Raw genomic sequence first — 25,552 nt, 5'->3', positions numbered from 1 at the left:
TAAGTGAATTACAGCAGTACCTCAAGCAAATGAAATGGATGAGAATGTGAGTAAAGGAGTCTTACTACAATTATATAGGACATTGTTGAGGTCACACCCGGAGTACCTAATGCTGTTTTGGTTCCCTTACTTCGGCCCTTTATTCCTTGGAGTTTAGAAGAATGAGAGACGATCTAATTGAACATATAAAATTCTTAAGGGCCATAGTAGGTTGGATGTTGTGAAAATGTTTCCCCTCACTGGGCAATCGAGAACATGGGGTGACAATCTCAGAAAAAAGTGTCGACCATTTAAGATTGAGATAAGAAATTCCTTTACTCAAAGGGTTGTGAATCTTTGGAATTCTCTATCTCACAGAGCTGTGGATGCATAGTTGTAGATAATATTCAAGATGAAGGTTGATAGATATTTGAGTACTAAGGGAATTAAAAAATATTGGAATCATGTAGGAAGGTGGAGTTAAGGTAGAAAACCAGCCACGATCTTAGCCCATTTGGCTCTTCAAAATTGCTCCGCTATTCACTATGTCTCCTGCTGTTTTTTATATTCTTATTTGTCATGTAGATAACATATATGTTACTAGAAAATTATCAAAAGCTGATACAGTCACAAGGTTGCTGTCTTAATCATAAATAACTCTAAATATAACATTTATGTGCAAGCAACTATGAAGGTGAGGCACGAAATAAATTAGAATTTATTGTAATTTGAGCTGTACGTATACTCAGCATTGCTTCACTTACATTAAAGGAAACCCAAGTAGAGGAAAACCTAAAGAGCAGTTAGAAGCACACGATTTATTCTTGGAAGGGTTTGAGCACTCAGGCAAAAGTGCTAATGCTTAATTTTATGGATTTGAACTTTACTACAAATTTCCCTTTTATCCTTGGCTATTAATGATTTAAATCTCAAAATATGTTTGTTTGGAGGCTACAAAATGATCAGTTCCGTTTATTGGGAGCTTAAAGCCATACATTGCAAACATGAGGATTTTCTAAATAGATATCCTTTCTTTCTAGCTAATGTTTTGAGTCTAGTTTTTGCGGCTGCACTTTTGTCTTGGTAAAACTCAATGTGACTTTACATGTGGGCAGGAGTAGGCCATTTGGCTTCTCAAGCCTGTTGTGCCATTCAAGGAGATCATGACCTGAGCTTGCAAAAATTTCTCTATCTCAGATTTAGAATTATTAGTTAAACTAACATTTAATGTTTTTTGTGATGAGAGTTCCACAATTCTTCTGCATGAGAATGTTTTTTAATACTTGTGAATGGGATAGCTTTGGTTTTAAGATAATGTCTGTTGTCCTGGGGTTGCCCAGCAGTAAAGGGTTTTCTCTTTCAACCTGTAAATCCTCAAACAAATCAAAGAACAAAGAAAATTACAGCACAGGAACAGGCCCTTCGGCCCTCCAAGCCTGCACCGATCATGCTGCCTGACTTAACTAAAACCCCCTACCCTTTTGGGAACCATATCCCTCTATTCCCATCCTATTCATGTATTTGTCATGTATCCGCTTCCACTACCTCCCCCGGCAGCGAGTTCCAGGCACCCGCCACCGTCTGTGTAAAACAAAACCTGCCTCGTACATCTCCTTTAAACCTTACCCCTCACACCTTAAACCTATGCCCCCTAGTAATTGACTCTTCCACACTGGGAAAAAGCTTCTGACTATTCACTCTGTCCATGCTCCTCACTATCTTGTAGACTTCTATCAAGTCGCCCCTCAACCTCCGTCGTTCCAGTGAGAACAAACCAAGTTTCTCCAATCTCTCCTCATAGCTAATGCCCTCCATACTAGGCAACATCCTGGTAAATCTTTTCTGGACCCTCTTCAAAGCCTCCACATCCTTCTGGTAGTGTGGCGACCAGAATTGAACACTATATTCTAAGTGCAGCCTAACTAAGATTCTATAAAGCTACAACATGACTTGCTAATTTTTAAACTCAATGCCCCGACCGATGAAGGCAAGCATGCCGTATGCCTTCTTGACTACTTTCTCCACCTGCGTTGCCCCTTTGTGACCTGTATACCCAGATCCCTCTGCCTATCAATACTCTGAAGGATTCTGCCATTTACTGTATATTTCCTATCTGTATTAGATCTTCCAAAATGCATTGCCTCACATTTGTCTGGATTAAACTCCATCTGCCATCTCTCCGCCCAAGTCTCCGACCGATCTATATCCTGCTGTATCCTCTGATGGTCCTCATCACTGTCCGCAAATCCACCAACCTTTGTGTTGTCTGCAAACTTACTAATCAAACCAGTTACATTTTCCTCTAAATCATTTATATATATTACAAATAGCAAAGATCCCAGCACTGATCCCTGAGGAACGTCACTTGTCACAGCCCTCCATTCAGAAGCGCACCCTTCCACCTCTACCCTCTGTTTTCTATGGCCGAGCCAGTTCTGTATCCAGAATCACCTTCTACATTTTGGGGGATACAAGTCTAGTTTATGTAATCTCTCTTCTATACATTAACCTTTGGAGCTTGTTGAATGTGCACTTTATTCCTCCCTAAGCCAATATATCCTTAAAGAGATGCAGTGCCAGATCTGATTTCATATGCGATCTAAACAGAGCTCTGTACAGCTGCAGTAAAAAATCCTTCCCTTTATATTCTTGATCTCTGGTTATTAAGACTAACATTCCATTAACCTTTTGATGATTTATTGTACTTAATTACAACATTTTAGAAATCTCTTTACATCGACCCCTAAGTCTCTTTGGATCTTCACTGATTTAGCTTTTCAACGTTTGAAGGTACATGGACCTCCCTTTTTGACCTCACACTTCACCTGCAATGGGCATCTATCTGCCACAGCTTTGCTGACTGTCTTAACGATCAATGCCACTTTGTAATTCCATGCTCCCATTTAAACCACTTATCATGCCACCAGTCTTTGTGTCATTGTGAAACTTGGATATATGGTTCTCTATTCTGTTATCTAAATCATTAATATAATGAATCTTTTTTTAAAATTTGCTCATGAGATGTGAGTGTTGCTAGCAAGGGCAGCTTTTGTTGTGCGTTCCTTAATTGCCCTTCAGAAGATGGTGATGAGAAGTGTTTTGAACCTCTGCAACCCATGTGGTGCTATGAAGGATGTTCCAGGATTTTGGTCTAGCAATAATGAAGAATGGTGATATAGATTTGAGTCAGGATGGTGTGCAGCTTGGAGGAGAACGTGCAGGTGGTTGGAACAAAACTTCGTATCCTTCTGCTGCTCTTGTTGTTCACGTTGTCAGCAAACACTGCCAACCAGACACAGTAGAAAATGCAGGTGGTTGGAAGGTAATCTTGAAAAAAGGAGCATTTAATTTGAAAACATTCAATAACGTTATATCTGGGCTGGTCAAGTATTGCGACAGCATTCTTATTTGAAATCATTTACGAATCGTCAGCTATTGAAGCATGTTCACTTTGTTCATCAATTTCACTTCAGCTTTGCATTACAATTTCATGGACAGTATGAATAATTTTGGTTTTGCACTTTCTCCCAATTGAAAATTGAGGAACGAGCACCCTTCCTGAGTGGTTTTCGTTCTTTATACTTCATGTGCTCATGTTAGTTACATTTTTGCATTACTTTATTCTGCTGCTAGGTGGAGCTCTGATCATATTTGGCCATATCTTTCAACTTTTCAATATACTGTTTAGGTTTGAACAAAAAAGATTCATCGTGGATGTGACCTTGTGTCGCAGAGTCAAAGAGTTTTACAGCACAGAATGTGTCGGCCATCAAATACCTATCTATTCTAATCCCATTTTCCAGCACTTGGCCGATAGCCTTGTGTACTACGGTGTTTCGGATGCTTATCTAAATGCTTCTTAAATGTCAAGGGTTCCCACCCCGACCATCCTTTCAGGGCAGTGAGCTTCAGATTTCCACCACCCTCTGGATGAAAAAGTTTTTCCTCTAAATCTCCTCCTTACCTTAAATCCATGCCCCCTGGTTATTGCCCCTCAAATAAGGGAAAAGGTTTCTTCCGATGTACCCTTTCTATGTACCTCCTAACTTTGTATACCTCAATGAGGTCCCCCCGCCAGCCTTCTCTGCTCTAAGGAAAACAATCCCAGTCTATCCAGCCTCTCTTCATAGCTGAAGTGCTCCAGTCCAGGCAACATCCTTGTGAATCTCCTCTGCACCCTTTTCTGGTGCAATCACATCCTTCATTTAGTGTGGTGACCAGAGCTGCACACACTACCCCAGCTATAGCTTAAAGAACAAAGAAAATTACAGCACAGGAACAGGCCCTTCGGCCCTCCAAGCCTGCACTGACCATGCTGCCTGACTTAACTAAAACCTCCTACCCTTCCTGGGACCATATCCTTCTATTCCCATTCTATTCATGTATTTGGCAAGATGCCTCTTAAATGTCCCTACCGTATCCGCTTCCACTACCTCCCCCGGCAACGGGTTCCAGGCACCCACTACTCTCTGTGTAAAAAATTTGCCTCGTACATCTCCTTCAAACCTTGCCCCTTGCACCTTAAACCTGTGCCCCCTAGTAATTTACTCTTCCACCCTGGGAAAAAGCTTCTGACTATCCACTCTGTCCATGCCTTTCATAATCTTGTAGACTTCTATCAGGTCTCCCCTCAACGTCGGTCGCTCCAGTGAGAACAAACCAAGTTTCTCCAACCTCTCCTCATAGCTAATGCCCTCCATACCAGGTAACATCCTGGTAAAAATTTTCTGTACCCTCTCCAAAGCCTCCACATCCTTCTGGTAGTGTGGCGACCTGAATTGAACACTATATTCCAAGTGCGGCCTAACTAAGTTTCTATAAAGCTACAACATGACTTGCCAGTTTTTAAACTCAATACCCCAGCTGATGAAGGCAAGCATGCCATATGCTTTCTTGACTACTTTTTTTTAATGCAGGTGGAGAAGGTAGTCAAGAAGGTAGTCTGATGGTCCTCATTGCTACCCGCAAATCCACCAACCTTTGTGTAGTCCGCAAACTTACTAATTAATCCAGTTACATTTTCCTACAAATCATTTATATATATATATACATATATATATATATTACAAACAGCAAAGGTCCCAGCACTGATCCCTGAGGAACACCATTTGTCACAGCCCTCCATTCAGAAACACATCCTTCCACTGCTACCCTCTGTCTTCTTTGACCGAGCCAGTTTTGTATCCACCTTGTCAGCTCACCTCTGATCCCATGCGACTTCACCTTCTGCACCAGTCTGCCATGAGGGACCTTGTCAAAAGCCTTACTGAAGTCCATGTAGACAACATCCACTGCCCTACCCTCATCAATCATCTTTGTCACTTCCTCGAAAAACTTGATCAAGTTCGTGAGACACGACCTCCCTTCACAAAACCATGTTGCCTCTCACTAATACGTCCACTTATTTCCAAGTGGGAATAAATCCTGTCTTGAAGAATCCTCTCCAATAATTTCCCTACCACTGATGTAAGGCTCACCAGCCTTTTATACAGCTCCATCATAACCACCCTGCTCTTATATTGTATATCTCAGCTAATAAAAAGGCAAGTATCCTATATGCCTTCTTAACCACTTTATCTACTTGTCCTGCTGTCTTCAAGGATCTTTGGACATGCACCCTTAGATCCCTCTGGACCTCTGAACTTCCTAGCATCTTATTCATTGTATACACCCTTATCTTGTTAGTCCTCCCAAAATGCATCACTTCAAATTTTCAGAGTTAAATTTCATTTGACCAGCTCTTCTATGTCATCCTGTAATCTATGGCTTTCCTCCTCACTATTTGCCACACCACCAATTTTCGTGTCATCTGCGAACTTGCTGATTATACCCCCACATTCACACCTAGGTCATTAATGTACATGACAAGCAGCAAGGGACCCAGCACTGATCCCTGTGGTACATCTCTGGACACAGTCACAAAAACAATCTTCCACCATTATCCTCTGCTTCCTGCCACTGAGCCAATTTTGGATCCATTTTGCCAAATTGCCCTGAATCCCATGGGCTCTTACCTTCTTGATCAGTCTCCCATGTGGGACCTTGTCAAAAGCCTTACTGAAGTCCATGTAGACCACATCAATTGCATTTCCCTCATCTGCACATCTGCTCACTCTCAAAATGATCTCTCCCTGACAAAGTCATGTTGACTATCCTTAATTAATCCTCACCTTTCCAAGTGGAGATTAATTCTGTCCCTCAGACATTTTTCCTATAATTTCTCTACTACTGATGTTAGAATGGTAATTGGAACTGATCAGGTATTTAGCTTGCAAAATTATGAGATCTGATGCCAAAATCCAGTGTGGAAGCATTTCAAAAGATATGATCTTGTTTCTACAAGGGGCAAAAAAATTATTTCTCATAATGTGATCTGGAAAGGTCTGAACAGTGCCAGATTCATGTAGGCCTTTCAAGAGAGGGTTCCTCCTTTTAATTTGTATTTTACATAGAGAGCTATATATATTCAGAGTTCTCTGAATCATTTTAGGCTTGCTCAACAAAGGAAAGTGAGGAAGCTTCTTGGAACCTTCTTAACACCACTTTTGTGTCTTTATTTGTGCTCCAGTATAAGTTTCTTATGGTTATATCTTTCTAAATGCAAATTTGGAAGGATATCAGAGGATGCATGCTAGACAGGTGCAAGTAGCAGCTTAGATTTGGTCATGTCCTTTAGATGCTAATTACAAATTGTCTCTTTTTTTTCTCTCTCTCTGCTCACCTTTACCCCATCATTAACAGCCTTGTCATTAGCTGCGTATTGCTCACAAACTGGAATTTTCTTGTTAAAACCCATACCTTTCCTTTAAGACTCTTCTTAAGCATTTGAACATGCTTTCAGCTCCAATATCTCATTTGGCTCTGTGTCCAATTGCATCTCTATGAAGTGCTATTGCAGTGCTGTTCTCTGTTAAGGGTGCATATAAATGCAAGTTATTGTCGATATGTTTTTGCAATACAGATAGCTGTTTGTACAGGCTATCCACAGTCTGAATTCTGAGGCCATCAATGTGTAAAAGGAAAGAAAAAATTAGAATTCTTTTCATAACTTAATTAATAAAGCAACTTCAATTCTGAACATGTAGATGCAAGCTAGCAGTTTTGTGGTGGACATGACTTCTCAAAATTCATATTTGTATTACGTAATCTACTACTGTCAAGTTATTTCGTTTTTAAAATCTTTTCACAGGAAGACCTCAAGGTTGCTTCTGGTGCTATAAAACGTGAATCAAGGCAAATTGCCCACGTGGAGAGAATGCGCCAGAGAAATCCTTCTGACCGACAAGTTGTTGTATCCTTAATTTACGTGGTTGTATGTATGTGCATTGTACAGAGCACTGTTACACAATAAGTAATAAGCAGGGTAACTGTCTTATTGGATATATCCAGGAACTTTATATTATTTTGACCTTTAAAACAATTTTTGTTCTTTCCACAGTAGAGCCTGTGATTGACCTTTTCTTTTATGAGCAGAAATATACACTTTGCTCTTAACAGAATTATGAGATGTGGGCCTAGGAATAAAGTTGATTTTAATAAATTGCACACTTAACCTGTGTAGAATCTCATACTGTGTTCTATTCACTTCCTAAATTGAGTTTAAAAAATTTCTAGGCTACAATTTTTATTCATAGAAATGTTCAGCACAGAATCCATCCAGTATGTGCCAGATCTCAGCAAGAGCAATTTAACTAGTCCAACTTCCCTGCCCTCTCATGTAATCCTGCAGTTTTTTTCTCTGCAAGTGCTTGTCCAGATTTCTTTAGAAAGCAATTACTGAATCAGTCTGCACCATCATCTGAGGCAGTACATTCCAGATCCTAACAACCTGCTGCGTGAAAATGTTTTCCCTCATGTCACCTTTGGTTCTATTGCTAATCACCTTGGGTCCATGTCCTCTGATTCTTGACCCCTTTGCTAATGGGAATGATTTGTCTGTTTTACTCCTGCCATTTTGAACATCTCTACCATATCTTGTCAACCATATCTTCACGGAGAACAATCCCAGCTTCACCAATCTATCCACATAATTGATGTCCCTCATCCGGGAACAAATCTCATAAATCTTTTCTGCACCCTTTCTAAAGTTTTCACTTCCCTCTTAAAGTGTAACATCCAGAATTGGATTGAGAAAAAAATACACAACTTGCGGTCCAACCGGTGTTACATAAAGATTCATCTTAATTTCCTTACTTTTGTAATCTCTGCCTCAATAAAGCCCATTGTCCAATTTCCTTTGCTCACTTGCCTTCCAATCTTTTATTCCAATTCAGCTAGGATAGGTCTGTTCTCAACCCAGTGACATTGACCTCCTCCAATTAAGTAATTTGAACTCTCAGTAGCATCAGGATTAAGAGTAAACCATATATTGATATATCCTCTTCCAGGACTTGATGATAACTAAAGGCACATTTACACTGTAGCTTCTAGATTGACATAGATCCTTGAGGTTTGGATTTCAGTCATTTAAAACTTTGTTTACATTTGCGCAGCTTCTGTCCATCTCCAGCAGTGTTGCCGAGAAGAATGCTCTGGCTGAATGCACTCATGCACAGAGTTTTTCTCCCAACAGTTAGAAATAAAAGTGTTTGAAGAGCAGCGGGGAATAGTGCCCACTTATTAAACATTTAATTTGGCATTGTATCTGTTTAAAATGTCCAAATTTTAAAATGTTCAGGACTCTATGAACCCCCTGAGCATTTTGTAAATCAACTTCGACACTATCATTCAGAAACGAAGGATGTAAAGGAGGTGAATGTAACAATAAAACGTAATTCTGTATTGTTTCTTTTATATGTACTATCATATGCATGGCACTTATTTTACAGCAGGCTTGTCAAACCTTTTCGCATGGACGTGCCACATTATAATTTCAAAAACAATCTGAGGTTTGAAAAGATACAACTTGCTGAGCAAAAAAAAAGAGAAATAAAAAAGATGAGTGGAAGTGCGTAATAGGGTGAGTGAGTGGTGCTCAATCAGTCACTCACAATGCACACTCTCTTTCCACCCCCCCTCTCCCGTGCGCGCTCTCTCTCTCACCCCGCTTCACAATCTCTCATTCCCCTCCTCACAGTCTGTCTCCCTCCCACGCACTCTCTCCCCCCCCCCCCCCCGCACTCTCTCTCCCCCCCCCCGCACTCTCTCTCCCCCCCCCCGCACTCTCTCCCCCCCCCCCGCACTCTCTCCCCCCCCCCCCCCCGCACTCTCTCCCCCCCCCCGCACTCTCCCCCCCCCCCCCCGCACTCTCCCCCCCCGCACTCTCCCCCCCCTGCACTCTCCCACCCCCCGACACTCTCCCCCCCCCTTGCATTCTTCCCCCCCCTTGCATTCTTCCCCCCCCTTGCATTCTCCCCCCCCTTGCACTCTCCCCCCCCTTGCACTCTCCTCCCCCCCCCTTGCACTCTTCCCCCCCCCCTTGCACTCTTCCCCCCCCCCTTGCACTCTTCCCCCCCCCTTGCACTCTTCCCCCCCCCCTTGCACTCTCCCCCCCTTGCTCTCCCCCCCCTTGCACTCTCCCCCCCCCTTGCACTCTCCCCCCCCCTTGCACTCTCCCCCCCCCTTGCACTCTCCCCCCCCCTTGCACTCTCCCCCCCCCTTGCACTCTCCCCCCCCCCTTGCACTCTCCCCCCCCCTTGCACTCTCCCCCCCCTTGCACTCTCCCCCCCCTTGCACTCTCCCCCCCCTTGCACTCTCCCCCCCCCTTGCACTCTCCCCCCCCCTTGCACTCTCCCCCCCCCTTGCACTCTCCCCCCCCCTTGCACTCTCCCCCCCCCTTGCACTCTCCCCCCCCCTTGCACTCTCCCCCCCCTTGCACTCTCCCCCCCCTTGCACTCTCCCCCCCCCTTGCACTCTCCCCCCCCCTTGCACTCTCCCCCCCCTTGCACTCTCCCCCCCCTTGCACTCTCCCCCCCCTTGCACTCTTCCCCCCCCCTTGCACTCTTCCCCCCCCCTTGCACTCTTCTCCCCCCCCTTGCACTCTCCCCCCCCCCCTTGCACTCTCCCCCCCCCCTTGCACTCTCCTCCACCCTTGCACTCTCCCCCCCCCTTGCACTCTCCCCCCCCCTTGCACTGTCCCCCCCCCCCTTGCACTCTCCCCCCCCCTTGCACTCTCCCCCCCCCTTGCACTCTCCCCCCCCCTTGCACTCTCCCCCCCCCTTGCACTCTCCCCCCCCCTTGCACTCTCCCCCCCCCTTGCACTCTCCCCCCCCCTTGCACTCTCCCCCCCCCCTTGCACTCTCCCCCCCCCCTTGCACTCTCCCCCCCCCTTGCACTCTCCCCCCCCCCCTTGCACTCTCCCCCCCCCCTTGCACTCTCCCCCCCCCTTGCACTCTCCCCCCCCCTTGCACTCTCCCCCCCCCCTTGCACTCTCCCCCCCTTGCACTCTCCCCCCCCCCTTGCACTCTCCCCCCCCTGGCACTCTCCCCCCCCCCCCCTGCACTCTCCCCCCCCCCTTGCACTCTCCCCCCCCCCTGCACTCTCCCCCCCCTTGCACTCCCCCCCCCTTGCACTCTCCCCCCCCCTTGCACTCTTCCCCCCCCCCCCTTGCACTCTCCCTTGCACTCTCCCCCCCCTTGCACTCTCCCCCCCCCCCCTTGCACTCTCCCCCCCCCCTTGCACTCTCCCCCTGCCCTCCCCCCTTGCACTCTCCCCCCCCTTGCACTCTCCCCCCCCTTGCACTCTCCCCCCCCCTTGCACTCTCCCCCCCCCTTGCACTCTCCCCTCCTCTTCCCCCTTGCACTCTCCCCCCCTTGCACTCTCTCCCCCCCCTTGCACTCTCTCCCCCCCCTTGCACTCTCTCCCCCCCTTGCACTCTCTCCCCCCCCTTGCACTCTCTCCCCCCTTGCACTCTCTCCCCCCCTTGCACTCTCTCCCCCCTTGCACTCTCTCCCCCCTTGCACTCTCTCCCCCCCTTGCACTCTCTCCCCCCTTGCACTCTCTCCCCCCCTTGCACTCTCTCCCCCCCTTGCACTCTCTCCCCCTTGCACTCTCTCCCCCCTTGCACTCTCTCCCCTTGCACTCTCTCCCCCCCTTGCACCTCTCTCCCCCCCCTTGCGCTCCCTTTCCCCCCCTTGCGCTCCCTTTCCCCCCTTGCGCTCCCTTTCCCCCCCTTGCGCTCCCTTTCCCCCCCTTGCGCTCCCTTTCCCCCCTTGCGCTCCCTTTCCCCCCCTTGCGCTCCCTTTCCCCCCCTTGCGCTCCCTTTCCCCCCTTGCGCTCCCTTTCCCCCCTTGCGCTCCCTTTCCCCCCCTTGCGCTCCCTTTCCCCCCCTTGCGCTCCCCTTTCCCCCCCTTGCGCTCCCTTTCCCCCCCTTGCGCTCCCTTTCCCCCCCTTGCGCTCCCTTTCCCCCCCTTGCGCTCCCTTTCCCCCCCTTGCGCTCCCTTTCCCCCCCTTGCGCTCCCTTTCCCCCCCTTGCGCTCCCTTTCCCCCCCTTGCGCTCCCTTTCCCCCCTTGCGCTCCCTTTCCCCCCCTTGCGCTCCCTTTCCCCCCCTTGCGCTCCCTTTCCCCCCTTGCGCTCCCTTTCCCCCCCCTTGCGCTCCCTTTCCCCCCCTTGCGCTCCCCTTCCCCCCTTGCACTCTCCCCCCCCCTTGCACTCTCCCCCCCCCTTGCACTCCCCCCCCCCCTTGCACTCTCCCCCCCCCTTGCACTCTCCCCCCCCCCTGCACTCTCCCCACCCCCCTGCACTCTCCCCCCCCCCCCTTGCACTCTCCCCCCCCTTGCACTCTCCCCCCCCCCCCTTGCACTCTCCCCCCCCCCCCTTGCACTCTCCCCCCCCCCTTGCACTCTCCCCCCCCTTGCACTCTCCCCCCCCCTTGCACTCTCCCCCCCCCTTGCACTCTCCCCCCCCTTGCACTCTCCCCCCCCCTTGCACTCTCCCCCCCCTTGCACTCTCCCCCCCTTGCACTCTCCCCCCCCTGCACTCTCTCCCCCCCCCTTGCACTCTCTCCCCCCCCTTGCACTCTCTCCCCCCCTTGCACTCTCTCCCCCCCCTTGCACTCTCTCCCCCCCTTGCACTCTCTCCCCCCCTTGCACTCTCTCCCCCCCTTGCACTCTCTCCCCCCCTTGCACTCTCTCCCCCCCTTGCACTCTCTCCCCCCTTGCACTCTCTCCCCCCCTTGCACTCTCTCCCCCCTTGCACTCTCTCCCCCCCTTGCACTCTCCCCCCCTTGCACTCTCTCCCCCCCTTGCACCCTCTCTCCCCCCTTGCGCTCCCTTTCCCCCCCTTGCGCTCCCTTTCCCCCCCTTGCGCTCCCTTTCCCCCCCTTGCGCTCCCTTTCCCCCCCTTGCGCTCCCTTTCCCCCCCTTGCGCTCCCTTTCCCCCCCTTGCGCTCCCTTTCCCCCCTTGCGCTCCCTTTCCCCCCCTTGCGCTCCCTTTCCCCCCCTTGCGCTCCCTTTCCCCCCCTTGCGCTCCCTTTCCCCCCCTTGCGCTCCCTTTCCCCCCTTGCGCTCCCTTTCCCCCCCTTGCGCTCCCTTTCCCCCCTTGCACTCTCCCCCCCCTTGCACTCTCCCCCCCCTTGCACTCCCCCCCCTTGCACTCTCCCCCCCCTTGCACTCTCCCCCCCCCTTGCACTCTCCCCCCCCCCCTGCACTCTCCCCACCCCCCTGCACTCTCCCCCCCCCCCTTGCACTCTCCCCCCCCTTGCACTCTCCCCCCCCCCCCTTGCACTCTCCCCCCCCCCTTGCACTCTCCCCCCCCCCCTTGCACTCTCCCCCCCCCCTTGCACTCTCCCCCCCCCCTTGCACTCTCCCCCCCCCTTGCACTCTCCCCCCCCCTTGCACTCTCCCCCCCCCTTGCACTCTCCCCCCCCCTTGCACTCTCCCCCCCCCTTGCACTCTCCCCCCCCCTTGCACTCTCTCCCCCCCCTTGCACTCTCTCCCCCCCCTTGCACTCTCTCCCCCCCTTGCACTCTCTCCCCCCCTTGCACTCTCTCCCCCCCTTGCACTCTCTCCCCCCTTGCACTCTCTCCCCCCTTGCACTCTCTCCCCCCCCTTGCACTCTCTCCCCCCTTGCACTCTCTCCCCCCTTGCACTCTCCCCCCCCTTGCACTCCTCCCCCCTTGCACTCTCCCCCCCCCCCTTGCACTCTCCCCCCCCCTTGCACTCTCCCCCCCCCCCTGCACTCTCCCCACCCCCCTGCACTCTCCCCCCCCCCCCCCCTTGCACTCTCCCCCCCCTTGCACTCTCCCCCCCCCCCTTGCACTCTCCCCCCCCCCCCTTGCACTCTCCCCCCCCCCTTGCACTCTCCCCCCCCCCTTGCACTCTCCCCCCCCCCTTGCACTCTCCCCCCCCCCTTGCACTCTCCCCCCCCCTTGCACTCTCCCCCCCCCTTGCACTCTCCCCCCCCTTGCACTCTCCCCCCCCTTGCACTCTCCCCCCCCTGCACTCTCTCCCCCCCCTTGCACTCTCTCCCCCCCCTTGCACTCTCTCCCCCCCTTGCACTCTCTCCCCCCCTTGCACTCTCTCCCCCCCTTGCACTCTCTCCCCCCCTTGCACTCTCTCCCCCCCTTGCACTCTCTCCCCCCCTTGCACTCTCTCCCCCCCTTGCACTCTCTCCCCCCCTTGCACTCTCTCCCCCCCTTGCACTCTCTCCCCCCCTTGCACTCTCTCCCCCCTTGCACTCTCCCCCCCCTTGCACTCTCTCCCCCCTTGCACCCTCTCTCCCCCCCCTTGCGCTCCCTTTCCCCCCTTGCGCTCCCTTTCCCCCCTTGCGCTCCCTTTCCCCCCCTTGCGCTCCCTTTCCCCCCCTTGCGCTCCCTTTCCCCCCCTTGCGCTCCCTTTCCCCCCCTTGCGCTCCCTTTCCCCCCCTTGCGCTCCCTTTCCCCCCTTGCGCTCCCTTTCCCCCCCTTGCGCTCCCTTTCCCCCCCTTGCGCTCCCTTTCCCCCCTTGCGCTCCCTTTCCCCCCCTTGCGCTCCCTTTCCCCCCCTTGCGCTCCCTTTCCCCCCCTTGCGCTCCCTTTCCCCCCCTTGCGCTCCCTTTCCCCCCTTGCGCTCCCTTTCCCCCCCCTTGCGCTCCCTTTCCCCCCTTGCGCTCCCTTTCCCCCCCTTGCGCTCCCTTTCCCCCCTTGCGCTCCCTTTCCCCCCCTTGCGCTCCCTTTCCCCCCCTTGCGCTCCCTTTCCCCCCCTTGCGCTCCCTTTCCCCCCCTTGCGCTCCCTTTCCCCCCCTTGCGCTCCCTTTCCCCCCCTTGCGCTCCCTTTCCCCCCCTTGCGCTCCCTTTCCCCCCCTTGCGCTCCCTTTCCCCCCCTTGCGCTCCCTTTCCCCCCCTTGCGCTCCCTTTCCCCCCCTTGCGCTCCCTTTCCCCCCCTTGCGCTCCCTTTCCCCCCCTTGCGCTCCCTTTCCCCCCTTGCGCTCCCTTTCCCCCCTTGCGCTCCCTTTCCCCCCCTTGCGCTCCCTTTCCCCCCCTTGCGCTCCCTTTCCCCCCCTTGCGCTCCCTTTCCCCCCCTTGCGCTCCCTTTCCCCCCCTTGCGCTCCCTTTCCCCCCCTTGCGCTCCCTTTCCCCCCCTTGCGCTCCCTTTCCCCCCCTTGCGCTCCCTTTCCCCCCCCTTGCGCTCCCTTTCCCCCCCTTGCGCTCCCTTTCCCCCCCTTGCGCTCCCTTTCCCCCCTTGCGCTCCCTTTCCCCCCTTGCGCTCCCTTTCCCCCCCTTGCGCTCCCTTTCCCCCCCTTGCGCTCCCTTTCCCCCCCTTGCGCTCCCTTTCCCCCCCTTGCGCTCCCTTTCCCCCCCTTGCGCTCCCTTTCCCCCCCTTGCGCTCCCTTTCCCCCCTTGCGCTCCCTTTCCCCCCCTTGCGCTCCCTTTCCCCCCTTGCGCTCCCTTTCCCCCCCTTGCGCTCCCTTTCCCCCCCTTGCGCTCCCTTTCCCCCCCTTGCGCTCCCTTTCCCCCCCTTGCGCTCCCTTTCCCCCCCTTGCGCTCCCTTTCCCCCCCTTGCGCTCCCTTTCCCCCCTTGCGCTCCCTTTCCCCCCCTTGCGCTCCCTTTCCCCCCCTTGCGCTCCCTTTCCCCCCCTTGCGCTCCCTTTCCCCCCCTTGCGCTCCCTTTCCCCCCCTTGCGCTCCCTTTCCCCCCTTGCGCTCCCTTTCCCCCCTTGCGCTCCCTTTCCCCCCCTTGCGCTCCCTTTCCCCCCCTTGCGCTCCCTTTCCCCCCCTTGCGCTCCCTTTCCCCCCCTTGCGCTCCCTTTCCCCCCCTTGCGCTCCCTTTCCCCCCCTTGCGCTCCCTTTCCCCCCCTTGCGCTCCCTTTCCCCCCCTTGCGCTCCCTTTCCCCCCTTGCGCTCCCTTTCCCCCCCTTGCGCTCCCTTTCCCCCCCTTGCGCTCCCTTTCCCCCCTTGCGCTCCCTTTCCCCCCTTGCGCTCCCTTTCCCCCCTTGCGCTCCCTTTCCCCCCCTTGCGCTCCCTTTCCCCCCCTTGCGCTCCCTTTCCCCCCCTTGCGCTCCCTTTCCCCCCCTTGCGCTCCCTTTCCCCCCCTTGCGCTCCCTTTCCCCCCTTGCGCTCCCTTTCCCCCCCTTGCGCTCCCTTTCCCCCCCTTGCGCTCCCTTTCCCCCCCTTGCGCTCCCTTTCCCCCCCCTTGCGCTCCCTTTCCCCCCCTTGCGCTCCCTTTCCCCCCTTGCGCTCCCTTTCCCCCCCTTGCGCTCCCTTTCCCCCCCTTGCGCTCCCTTTCCCCCCTTGCGCTCCCTTTCCCCCCCTTGCGCTCCCTTTCCCCCCCTTGCGCTCCCTTTCCCCCCCTTGCGCTCCCTTTCCCCCCCTTGCGCTCCCTTTCCCCCCCTTGCGCTCCCTTTCCCCCCCTTGCGCTCCCTTTCCCCCCTTGCGCTCCCTTTCCCCCCCTTGCGCTCCCTTTCCCCCCCTTGCGCTCCCTTTCCCCCCCTTGCGCTCCCTTTCCCCCCCTTGCGCTCCCTTTCCCCCTTGCGCTCCCTTTCCCCCCTTGCGCTCCCTTTCCCCCCCTTGCGCTCCCTTTCCCCCCCCTTGCGCTCCCTTTCCCCCCCTTGCGCTCCCTTTCCCCCCTTGCGCTCCCTTTCCCCCCCTTGCGCTCCCTTTCCCCCCCTTGCGCTCCCTTTCCCCCCCTTGCGCTCCCTTTCCCCCCTTGCGCTCCCTTTCCCCCCCTTGCGCTCCCTTTCCCCCCTTGCGCTCCCTTTCCCCCCCTTGCGCTCCCTTTCCCCCCCTTGCGCTCCCTTTCCCCCCCTTGCGCTCCCTTTCCCCCCCTTGCGCTCCCTTTCCCCCCCTTGCGCTCCCTTTCCCCCCCTTGCGCTCCCTTTCCCCCCCTTGCGCTCCCTTTCCCCCCCTTGCGCTCCCTTTCCCCCCTTGCGCTCCCTTTCCCCCCCTTGCGCTCCCTTTCCCCCCCTTGCGCTCCCTTTCCCCCCCTTGCGCTCCCTTTCCCCCCCTTGCGCTCCCTTTCCCCCCCTTGCGCTCCCTTTCCCCCCCTTGCGCTCCCTTTCCCCCCCTTGCGCTCCCTTTCCCCCCCTTGCGCTCCCTTTCCCCCCCTTGCGCTCCTTTCCCCCCTTGCGCTCCCTTTCCCCCCCTTGCGCTCCCTTTCCCCCCCTTGCGCTCCCTTTCCCCCCCTTGCGCTCCCTTTCCCCCCTTGCGCTCCCTTTCCCCCCCTTGCGCTCCCTTTCCCCCCCTTGCGCTCCCTTTCCCCCCCTTGCGCTCCCTTTCCCCCCCTTGCGCTCCCTTTCCCCCCTTGCGCTCCCTTTCCCCCCCTTGCGCTCCCTTTCCCCCCTTGCGCTCCCTTTCCCCCCCTTGCGCTCCCTTTCCCCCCCTTGCGCTCCCTTTCCCCCCCTTGCGCTCCCTTTCCCCCCCTTGCGCTCCCTTTCCCCCCCTTGCGCTCCCTTTCCCCCCCTTGCGCTCCCTTTCCCCCCCTTGCGCTCCCTTTCCCCCCCTTGCGCTCCCTTTCCCCCCCTTGCGCTCCCTTTCCCCCCCTTGCGCTCCCTTTCCCCCCCTTGCGCTCCCTTTCCCCCCTTGCGCTCCCTTTCCCCCCCTTGCGCTCCCTTTCCCCCCCTTGCGCTCCCTTTCCCCCCCTTGCGCTCCCTTTCCCCCCCTTGCGCTCCCTTTCCCCCCTTGCGCTCCCTTTCCCCCCCTTGCGCTCCCTTTCCCCCCCTTGCGCTCCCTTTCCCCTGGTCTTCCCTTGCGCTCCCTTTCCCCCCCTTGCGCTCCCTTTCCCCCCCTTGCGCTCCCTTTCCCCCCTTGCGCTCCCTTTCCCCCCCTTGCGCTCCCTTTCCCCCCCTTGCGCTCCCTTTCCCCCCTTGCGCTCCCTTTCCCCCCCTTGCGCTCCCTTTCCCCCCCTTGCGCTCCCTTTCCCCCCTTGCGCTCCCTTTCCCCCCCTTGCGCTCCCTTTCCCCCCCTTGCGCTCCCTTTCCCCCCCTTGCGCTCCCTTTCCCCCCCTTGCGCTCCCTTTCCCCCCCTTGCGCTCCCTTTCCCCCCCTTGCGCTCCCTTTCCCCCCCTTGCGCTCCCTTTCCCCCCTTGCGCTCCCTTTCCCCCCCTTGCGCTCCCTTTCCCCCCTTGCGCTCCCTTTCCCCCCCTTGCGCTCCCTTTCCCCCCTTGCGCTCCCTTTCCCCCCCTTGCGCTCCCTTTCCCCCCCTTGCGCTCCCTTTCCCCCCCTTGCGCTCCCTTTCCCCCCCTTGCGCTCCCTTTCCCCCCCTTGCGCTCCCTTTCCCCCCCTTGCGCTCCCTTTCCCCCCTTGCGCTCCCTTTCCCCCCCTTGCGCTCCCTTTCCCCCCCTTGCGCTCCCTTTCCCCCCTTGCGCTCCCTTTCCCCCCCTTGCGCTCCCTTCCCCCCTGCGCTCCCTTTCCCCCCCCTGCGCTCCCTTTCCCCCCCCCTTGCGCTCCCTTTCCCCCGCCCCCCTGCGCTCCCTTTCCCCCCCCCCTGCGCTCCCTTTCCCCCCCCTCTCCCCCTGCGCTCCCTTTCCCCCCCCCCTGCGCTCCCTTTCCCCCCTCCCCCTGCGCTCCCTTTCCCCCCCCCCCTGCGCTCCCTTCCCCCCCCCTGCGCTCTCTTCCCCCCCCCCTGCGCTCTCTCTTCCCCCCCCCCTGCGCTCTCTCTTCCCCCCCCCCCTGCGCTCTCTCTTCCCCCCCCCCCTGCGCTCTCTCTTCCCCCCCCCCCTGCGCTCTCTCTTCCCCCCCCCCCCTTGCGCTGTCTCTTCCCCCCCCCCCTTGCGCTCTCTCTTCCCCCCCCCCCCTTGCGCTCTCTCTTCCCCCGTCCTGCTCTCTCTCCCCCCGTTCTGCACTCTCCCCCACCCCACCCGCACTGAAATTATATTGACCCAGTAAAATGGGGTGGATGGGGGGAATTGATGTTCAAAGTCCAGTTCCCCTAAAAGTGCTCCAACAAGTAGAACCCTGACATTGATGTCCTGAAATACGAGAAAAAGTGCGTTCCTTGACAATCAGACAGACACAGGTTTGTGACTGAAGATGAACTGCAGTTTCTGTGGAATTTCAATTGTAATGTCGGGAAATTGTATCCTCTCAAGGTTTCTGTAATCTCAACGTTATGCGGTCAGCAGGAAATTTGAATAGAAACATACATAGAAAATAAAAACAGGAGTAGGCCATTTGACCCTTCAAGACTGCTCCGCCAGTTGTTATCAGCCTGGCACCCTGATGTGCGCACCAGGCAGTGCCAATGGGGCGGGTTTGATGGGGTGCTGTCTGACAAGGGCAGGATGGCGATTGGGGGTTGAGGCCAGCAATCAGGAAACCTGTGATCGGAAGTTAAGGCCGGCAATCAGGAGGCTGGTGATCGGGGGCTGGGGCCGCAATCAGGAGTTGGGGCCGGTGATCAGGAGTTGAGACCAACGATTATGAAGTGGCCTGCGATCAGCGGGGAGAGACTGTGGGTGGCAATTGGGGGAGGTCTGTGGGAGGGGTGCCAATCAGGCAGGGAGTGGGGAAGATCGTAGAGGGTGGGGATGCAATGTCCGTGGGGCGGGGGGTGGGGAGGGTTGACAAATTTCCCATATACTGTGTACTGGGAGAACGAAGCGTCCTGCCTAGAAGTCTGCAGGTGGCTTCCTGGCGTGAAAAGGCTCCATCCACTCCTGGCGGGAATCACATTACGGCCTCTGTATTGTGCAGAATGTTGTAAATGCACGTTAACTTGCCTCGCTGGAAAAACCTCCTGTTTTCTCACCCATTCGACACTTAGAATTTTTCTGAGAAAATTCTACCCCTGATGTCAGTGTGCCTGGGGATTTGATTGTCGTTTAGACACTTTTTACGAAATGATTCAAACAACCTTGGCTTCCTGCACTATCTTAAGTGTTTATTCATTTTAAATACATGTTCTGATCCCTTCCAGTGGTTAGCACTGCTGCCTCACAGCGCCAGGGATCTGAGTTCGATCCCTGGCCTGGGTTATTGTCTGTGCGGAGTCTGCACGTTCTTCCTTTGTGCGTGGTTTCCTCTCTCAGTTCGAAAGACGTGCTGGTTAGGTGCATTGACCATGCTAAATTCTCCCTCAGTACTTGAACAGGCGCTGGGATGTGGCGACTAGGGGATTTTCACGGTAACTTCATTGCAGTGTTAATGTAAGCCTACTTGGGACACTAATAAATAAACTAAAAAAAAATCCAGCACTTAAATCTTATGCTATCGGAGTACATACAAGTTTAAAATATATGCCTGCTGATTGGGAATTAATCATCTTTTTAGAAAGTTGTATTCTATAATCTATTCAAATTGTATGTATTACCCTAACATGTTTGAGTTTTTGAATTACTCCTCTCCAGGCCGAGTCTGAATTACAGAGGGTCACGATGGATGCCGCTCGAATTTCACGACAGCTGGAAGAAACCATTGATGATTTTCAAGAAGAAAAAATTACAGATATTAAGGTAAATGTAGCATATAACATTTTTTCCTCTTGTTCAGGAACAAACTATAAGTATTTCGATAATATCCTAAAGGAGAAATCCTGGGACATAGGGTGGAATTTTATCTGCCAAAAAGGGACAGGTCTGATCCAAAAAGCGATGACGTGGGAAACTTGACATAATTACAGTCTTCTACATTTAACAAGGGTGCATTTGTAAGTGAGTGGTAAACCATCTTGATTGTATTGGGTCTGATGGTTAAATATATTAAATTTCAATCGAGTGCCAATTTAACCTGGCTTTAATAGCATGAACTTCCTGAACTGTATGGATCGTGCCAGGGTGCTCAAGGCATGAGCTCAATGGGAAATCATTGACTGTTGTGGGGTTTTTTGGTGTTTAGCCTTTGAATTAATTACAACAGGTGATCAAGAAGGCAAATGGGATGTTGGCCTATATCGCAAGGGGGATAGAATATAAAAGCAGAGATGTCTTGCTGCATCTGTACAGGGCATTGGTGAGGCCGCAGCTGGAATACTGTGTGCAGTATTGGTCCCCTTATTTGCGGAAGGATATATTGGCCTTGGAGGGAGTGCAGAGAAGGTTCACCAGGTTGATACCAGAGATGAGGGGTGTTGATTATGAGGAGAGACTGAGCAGATTGGGTTTGTACTCGTTGGAATTTAGAAGGCTGAGGGGGAATCTTTTAGAGACCTATAAGATAATGAAGGGGCTGGATAGGGTAGAAGTGGAGAGATTCTTTCCACTTAGAAAGGGAACTAGAACTAGAGGGCACAGCCTCAAAATAAAAGGGGGTCAGTTTAGGACAGAGTTGAGGAGGAACTTCTTCTCTCAGAGAGTGGTGAATCTCTGCCCACTGAAGTGGTGGAGGCTACCTCATTGAATATGTTTAAATCACGGATAGATGGATTCCTGAACGGTAAGGGAATTAGGGGTTATAGGGATCAGGCGGGTAAGTGGACTGATGCATTTCAGATCAGCCATGATCTTAATGAATGGCAGGGCAGGCTCGAGGGGCTAGATGGCCTACTCCTGCTCCTATTTCTTATGTTCTAAATTTGTTCCCTTCAAGTGGCCAGACCAAGTCAGAGGGAGCGATTCTCCCAAAAAAAGTCTAAGTGCTGAATTGGTGGGAAAAATGATGTAATTCACAATTGTTTTTCAGTGGGAGTTCTGACTCGAACCTCCCACACTTTGTGCAATGCAGAGGTCACAATCGTGAATATCATTAAATGCTAAGGGGGCGGGGCCTGTTCACACTAGAATCTGAGAGTACCAGGGCTCTGTGCATGCATAGTGGCCCCGAACCGTCAGCCTCCCGCTCGCTGGCCAGCCCGGGATCCCGCAGTGCTGCCCCTCATGACACCCCCATGGCCCGATCACGACACGCATAAGTATTCCCGGGCCAGCCCTGACCCCACCCCACCCCCCCCACCAATCCTGGAGCTCCGCAATCACCAGCCCACCCCCCCCCGCCGCACCTCGCCCCCCCCCCCCCCCCGCCCTCCCCCTCTGCCGCCCCCCCGCCCTCCCCCCGGCCCCCCCCTGCCACCCCCCCCCCCGCCTCCCTCCACCCCCCCCCCCCGCCTCCCTCCCCAGCAATGGCAACACCCCCCCGGCAGACACTCCTTGCTGACCGTCCCCCCATGGGAGGCAGACGCCCCCCCCCCCCAGCCATGGGAGGCCGATGGCGGCCGACCCCCGCCCCCCCCCCCTGCCACCGCCGCCCCCCCCCCACTGCCGCCGCCCATGCCGCCCCCGCGCCCCGCCCCCCCGCCGCCGCCCCCCTCACGGGTGGCAGACCCCCCTTCACGGGTGGCAGACCACCCCCCCTTCACGGGTGGCAGACCCCCCCCTCCCCCCTTCACGGGTGGCAGACCCCCCCTCCCCCCTTCACGGGTGGCAGACCCCCCCCTCCCCCCTTCACGGGTGGCAGACCCCCCCCTCCCCCCTTCACGGGTGGCAGACCCCCCCTCCCCCCTTCACGGGTGGCAGACCCCCCCCTCCCCCTTCACGGGTGGCAGACCCCCCCCTCCCCCCTTCACGGGTGGCAGACCCCCCCCTCCCCCCTTCACGGGTGGCAGACCCCCCCTCCCCCTTCACGGGTGGCAGACCCCCCCTCCCCCCTTCACGGGTGGCAGACCCCCCCCTTCACGGGTGGCAGACCCCCCCTCCCCCCTTCACGGGTGGCAGACCCCCCCTCCCCCCTTCACGGGTGGCAGACCCCCCCTCCCCCTTCACGGGTGGCAGACCCCCCCCTCCCCCCTTCACGGGTGGCAGACCCCCCCCTCACGGGTGGCAGACCCCCCCCTCCCCCCTTCACGGGTGGCAGACCCCCCCCTCCCCCCTTCACGGGTGGCAGACCCCCCCCTCCCCCTTCACGGGTGGCAGACCCCCCCCCTCCCCCCTTCACGGGTGGCAGACCCCCCCCTCCCCCTTCACGGGTGGCAGACCCCCCCCCTCCCCCTTCACGGGTGGCAGACCCCCCCTCCCCCCTTCACGGGTGGCAGACCCCCCCTCCCCCTTCACGGGTGGCAGACCCCCCCTCCCCCCTTCACGGGTGGCAGACCCCCCCCTCCCCCCTTCACGGGTGGCAGACCCCCCCCTCCCCCCTTCACGGGTGGCAGACCCCCCCCTCCCCCCTTCACGGGTGGCAGACCCCCCCCTCCCCCCTTCACGGGTGGCAGACCCCCCCTCCCCCCTTCACGGGTGGCAGACCCCCCCCTCCCCCTTCACGGGTGGCAGACCCCCCTCCCCCCTTCACGGGTGGCAGACCCCCCCTCCCCCTTCACGGGTGGCAGACCCCCCCCTCCCCCCTTCACGGGTGGCAGACCCCCCCTCCCCCCTTCACGGGTGGCAGACCCCCCCTCCCCCCTTCACGGGTGGCAGACCCCCCTCCCCCCTTCACGGGTGGCAGACCCCCCTCCCCCCTTCACGGGTGGCAGACCCCCCCTCCCCCCTTCACGGGTGGCAGACCGCAACTCCCCCCTTCACGGGTGGCAGACCGCCCCCCCCCTTCACGGGTGGCAGACCCCCCCTCCCTCCCTCCCTCCCTCCCTCCCTCCCTCCCTCCCTCCCTCCCTCCCCTCCCTCCCTCCCTCCCCTCCCCTCCCCTCCCTCCCCTCCCCTCCCTCCCTCCCCTCCCTCCCCCCCTCCCCTCCCCTCCCCTCCCCCCCTCCCCTCCCTCCCCCCTCCCCCCCTCCCCTCCCTCCCCCCCTCCCCTCCCTCCCCCCCCTCCCCTCCCTCCCCCCCCTCCCCCCCCTCCCCCCCCTCCCCCCCCTCCCTCCCCTCCCTCCCTCCCTCCCCCCCCTCCCTCCCTCCCTCACGGGTGGCATACCCCCCCCCCCTCCCTCCTTCCTTCACGGGTGGCAGACCCCCCCCCCACGGGTGGCAGACCCCCCCCCCCCCCCCACGGGTGGCAGACCCCCCCCCCCACGGGTGGCAGACCCCCCACCCCACCCCACCCCACCCCGATTGCTGGCTTCCCTCCAGCCCTGACCGATCCCAATGCAGAGTGGGATCGGTCAGCCCCCCTCCACCGATCGCCCCTTGGCCCTGCCCACTTGGCACTGCCCGATGCCCAGTGGGCAGTGCCAAAGTGCACCATGGGCACAGGCACTTTGTCCCTTGGGCAGTGCCAGGGGCACTGCTAGGGTCCCCATACCCAGGGGTATACACGCGTATCTCCCAACCCGACGTGCCAAAAAACTGGTGCGCGCGATGGGAGAATCGGGCCCAGAGTTTTTCACACAGCTGTTTAATATGTGAGCTGTATTGTGAGGACCCTGGAAGCCAATCTGTGGCCAACCAGAGTACAGAATTCAGATTAAACAAGCAGATATATTTTCAGATCCGGTTACAAGTAATTAACATACACCAACAAAGCTATAGGAGTTATCTCTATCTACGTACAACTATTGACTAGGGTTACATCATGCATAAAATGCAAATGTTACAACCAATCACCACTGTTACATGCCTGCTTAATTATAATATCAAATCAGTGGAAATGTTTGATCATGTTAGCTGACCATTGTTGCAAATTATGTCTGGATTTGTAGGTATCAATTACCTTTCCCATGTCCATATGTCTGATTTAATGAATTATTTCAGACTAAGGGCTTTTGTTAGATAACTATATTCAATCGTTTTCTCCCTTGTTACTAGGCCTTGATGCTTATTTGTGTTGGCTTTACTAAAGACCTGTGGTTTCTCTCATATCAGCTTATATGATTTTTAAACTTGTGTGATTATTAATCTTTTCATTGACCAGTAAAACGGAAATGGCCAAAAGTGTTTAAATAGAGAAACAGAACTTCTGCCATACCTATGGGAACAGTGTGTTCTCTGAACACTTGTTTTGAAAGCATGATTTCCCTGAATTATTGGACAGGAGCAATTTTTTGGAAGTCATTTGATTTTCCCTGGACCTTACTTAACTTGCTGTAACCAATATGCACTCAGCCTTTGCTGCAGAATGGAAACAGCTGATGCAAATATTATATTGACCTGTGAAAAGGCACAGGAGCACCAATGGCAGCTGTGTCCTCTGCAGCCATATTCCACACCAGAGGGGAAGGACACTGATTTGCAGCTTGAAAGAAATCATAGTCCTCCAGACAAGATGTACAAAGTATCAGCTTTCTCAATGTGAATGAACAACAATGCTTCAAGAGGCTCAGAGCTTGCTGCTCTCAAGATGGTCAGGTGGTCATGCACTGACAGTGGCCATTAAAGTCATTGTAGCCTTTAAAGTTTTCATCTCCAACTCCATTCAAGCATCAGCTAAGGACATCTGCAGGATCTTACAACTATAAGAGTTTTAACAGCACCAGGTTAAAGTCCAACAGGTTTATTGCCATTAGCTTTCGGAGCGCTGCTCCTTCATCAGATGGAGTGGATATCTGCTCACAAACAGGGCATACAGAGACACAAAATCTTACAACCTGCAGCCTCGAGGTTCGTCTCCCAATTGATAGATGCCTTGTAAGCCAAGGCAGTGGCATAGTGGTATTGTCTCTGGACTAGTATTCCAAAGACACTGTGTAATGCTATGCCAAATGGTGGAATTTGAATTCAATCAATTAAACTCTGGAATTAAAAGTCTAATGATGACTGTGAAACCATTGTCAATTGTCGTAAAAAAAAACCCATCTGGTTCACTAATGTCCTTTAGAGAAGTAAACCTGCCATCCTTACCTGGTCTGGCCTATATGTGACTCCAGACCTACAGCAATGCGGCTGACTCATAAATGGCCCAGCAAGCCACTCAGTTGTATTAAACCGCTGGAAAGTCTATAAGGAGTGAAACCAGATGAATCATCCAGCATTGACGTAGGCACCGGAAACATTGATAGCAAACTCGGCCTTGTCAACCCTACAAAGTCCTCCTTACTAACATTTGGGGGCCTGTGCCAAATTTGAGAGAACTGTCCCACAGGCTAGCCAAGCAACATCCTGAAATAATCATACTTTCATAACTATATGTTACAGATAATGGGAGTTATTTTCAGCCCACTTTAGTTGTCAGCAAGAACAGTAACAGCGGTGCAAAATATTGTGAAAATTGGGAAACACAATTCTCACCAGAAATCATGTTTTCTGAATTTCGAGGCCCCTCACCCGTGATAATCCCGCCATGGAAGATTGGAAACCTCATTTAAATACATTAACATCTTATTAGCGAGCCCTGCTGCCAGGACTCTTTCCCCCCCCCCCCCCCCCCCCCCCGCTCCTCCCACTGAATGTTCAACACCTGTATAACAACAAGAA

The 25,552-nt window shown here is 55.1% G+C and overlaps 1 protein-coding gene across 5 annotated transcripts in view; it reads left to right on the top strand.

Annotated features, from left to right (window-relative positions):
* cibar1 (CBY1 interacting BAR domain containing 1) overlaps positions 1-25,552 on the top strand; it is a 46,322-nt gene that overhangs the window by 7,438 nt on the left and 13,332 nt on the right. For 2 of the 5 annotated variants that reach the window (XM_078215985.1, XM_078215987.1), the window contains 2 exons: positions 7,169-7,270; positions 19,676-19,780. In XM_078215985.1, the coding sequence (XP_078072111.1) occupies positions 7,169-7,270; positions 19,676-19,780 (207 nt within the window). Of the gene's footprint in view, positions 1-7,168; positions 7,292-19,675; positions 19,781-25,552 lie in introns of all 5 variants that reach the window. The other 3 variants (XM_078215984.1, XM_078215986.1, XM_078215988.1) reach the window with 2 other exon arrangements.

This window comes from Mustelus asterias, chromosome 7, assembly GCF_964213995.1.
Source record: "Mustelus asterias chromosome 7, sMusAst1.hap1.1, whole genome shotgun sequence".
Taxonomy (NCBI): Eukaryota; Metazoa; Chordata; class Chondrichthyes; order Carcharhiniformes; family Triakidae; genus Mustelus; species Mustelus asterias.
Note: the sequence above shows the minus strand (reverse complement) of the source record. Positions and strands in the feature narration are given on the sequence as shown.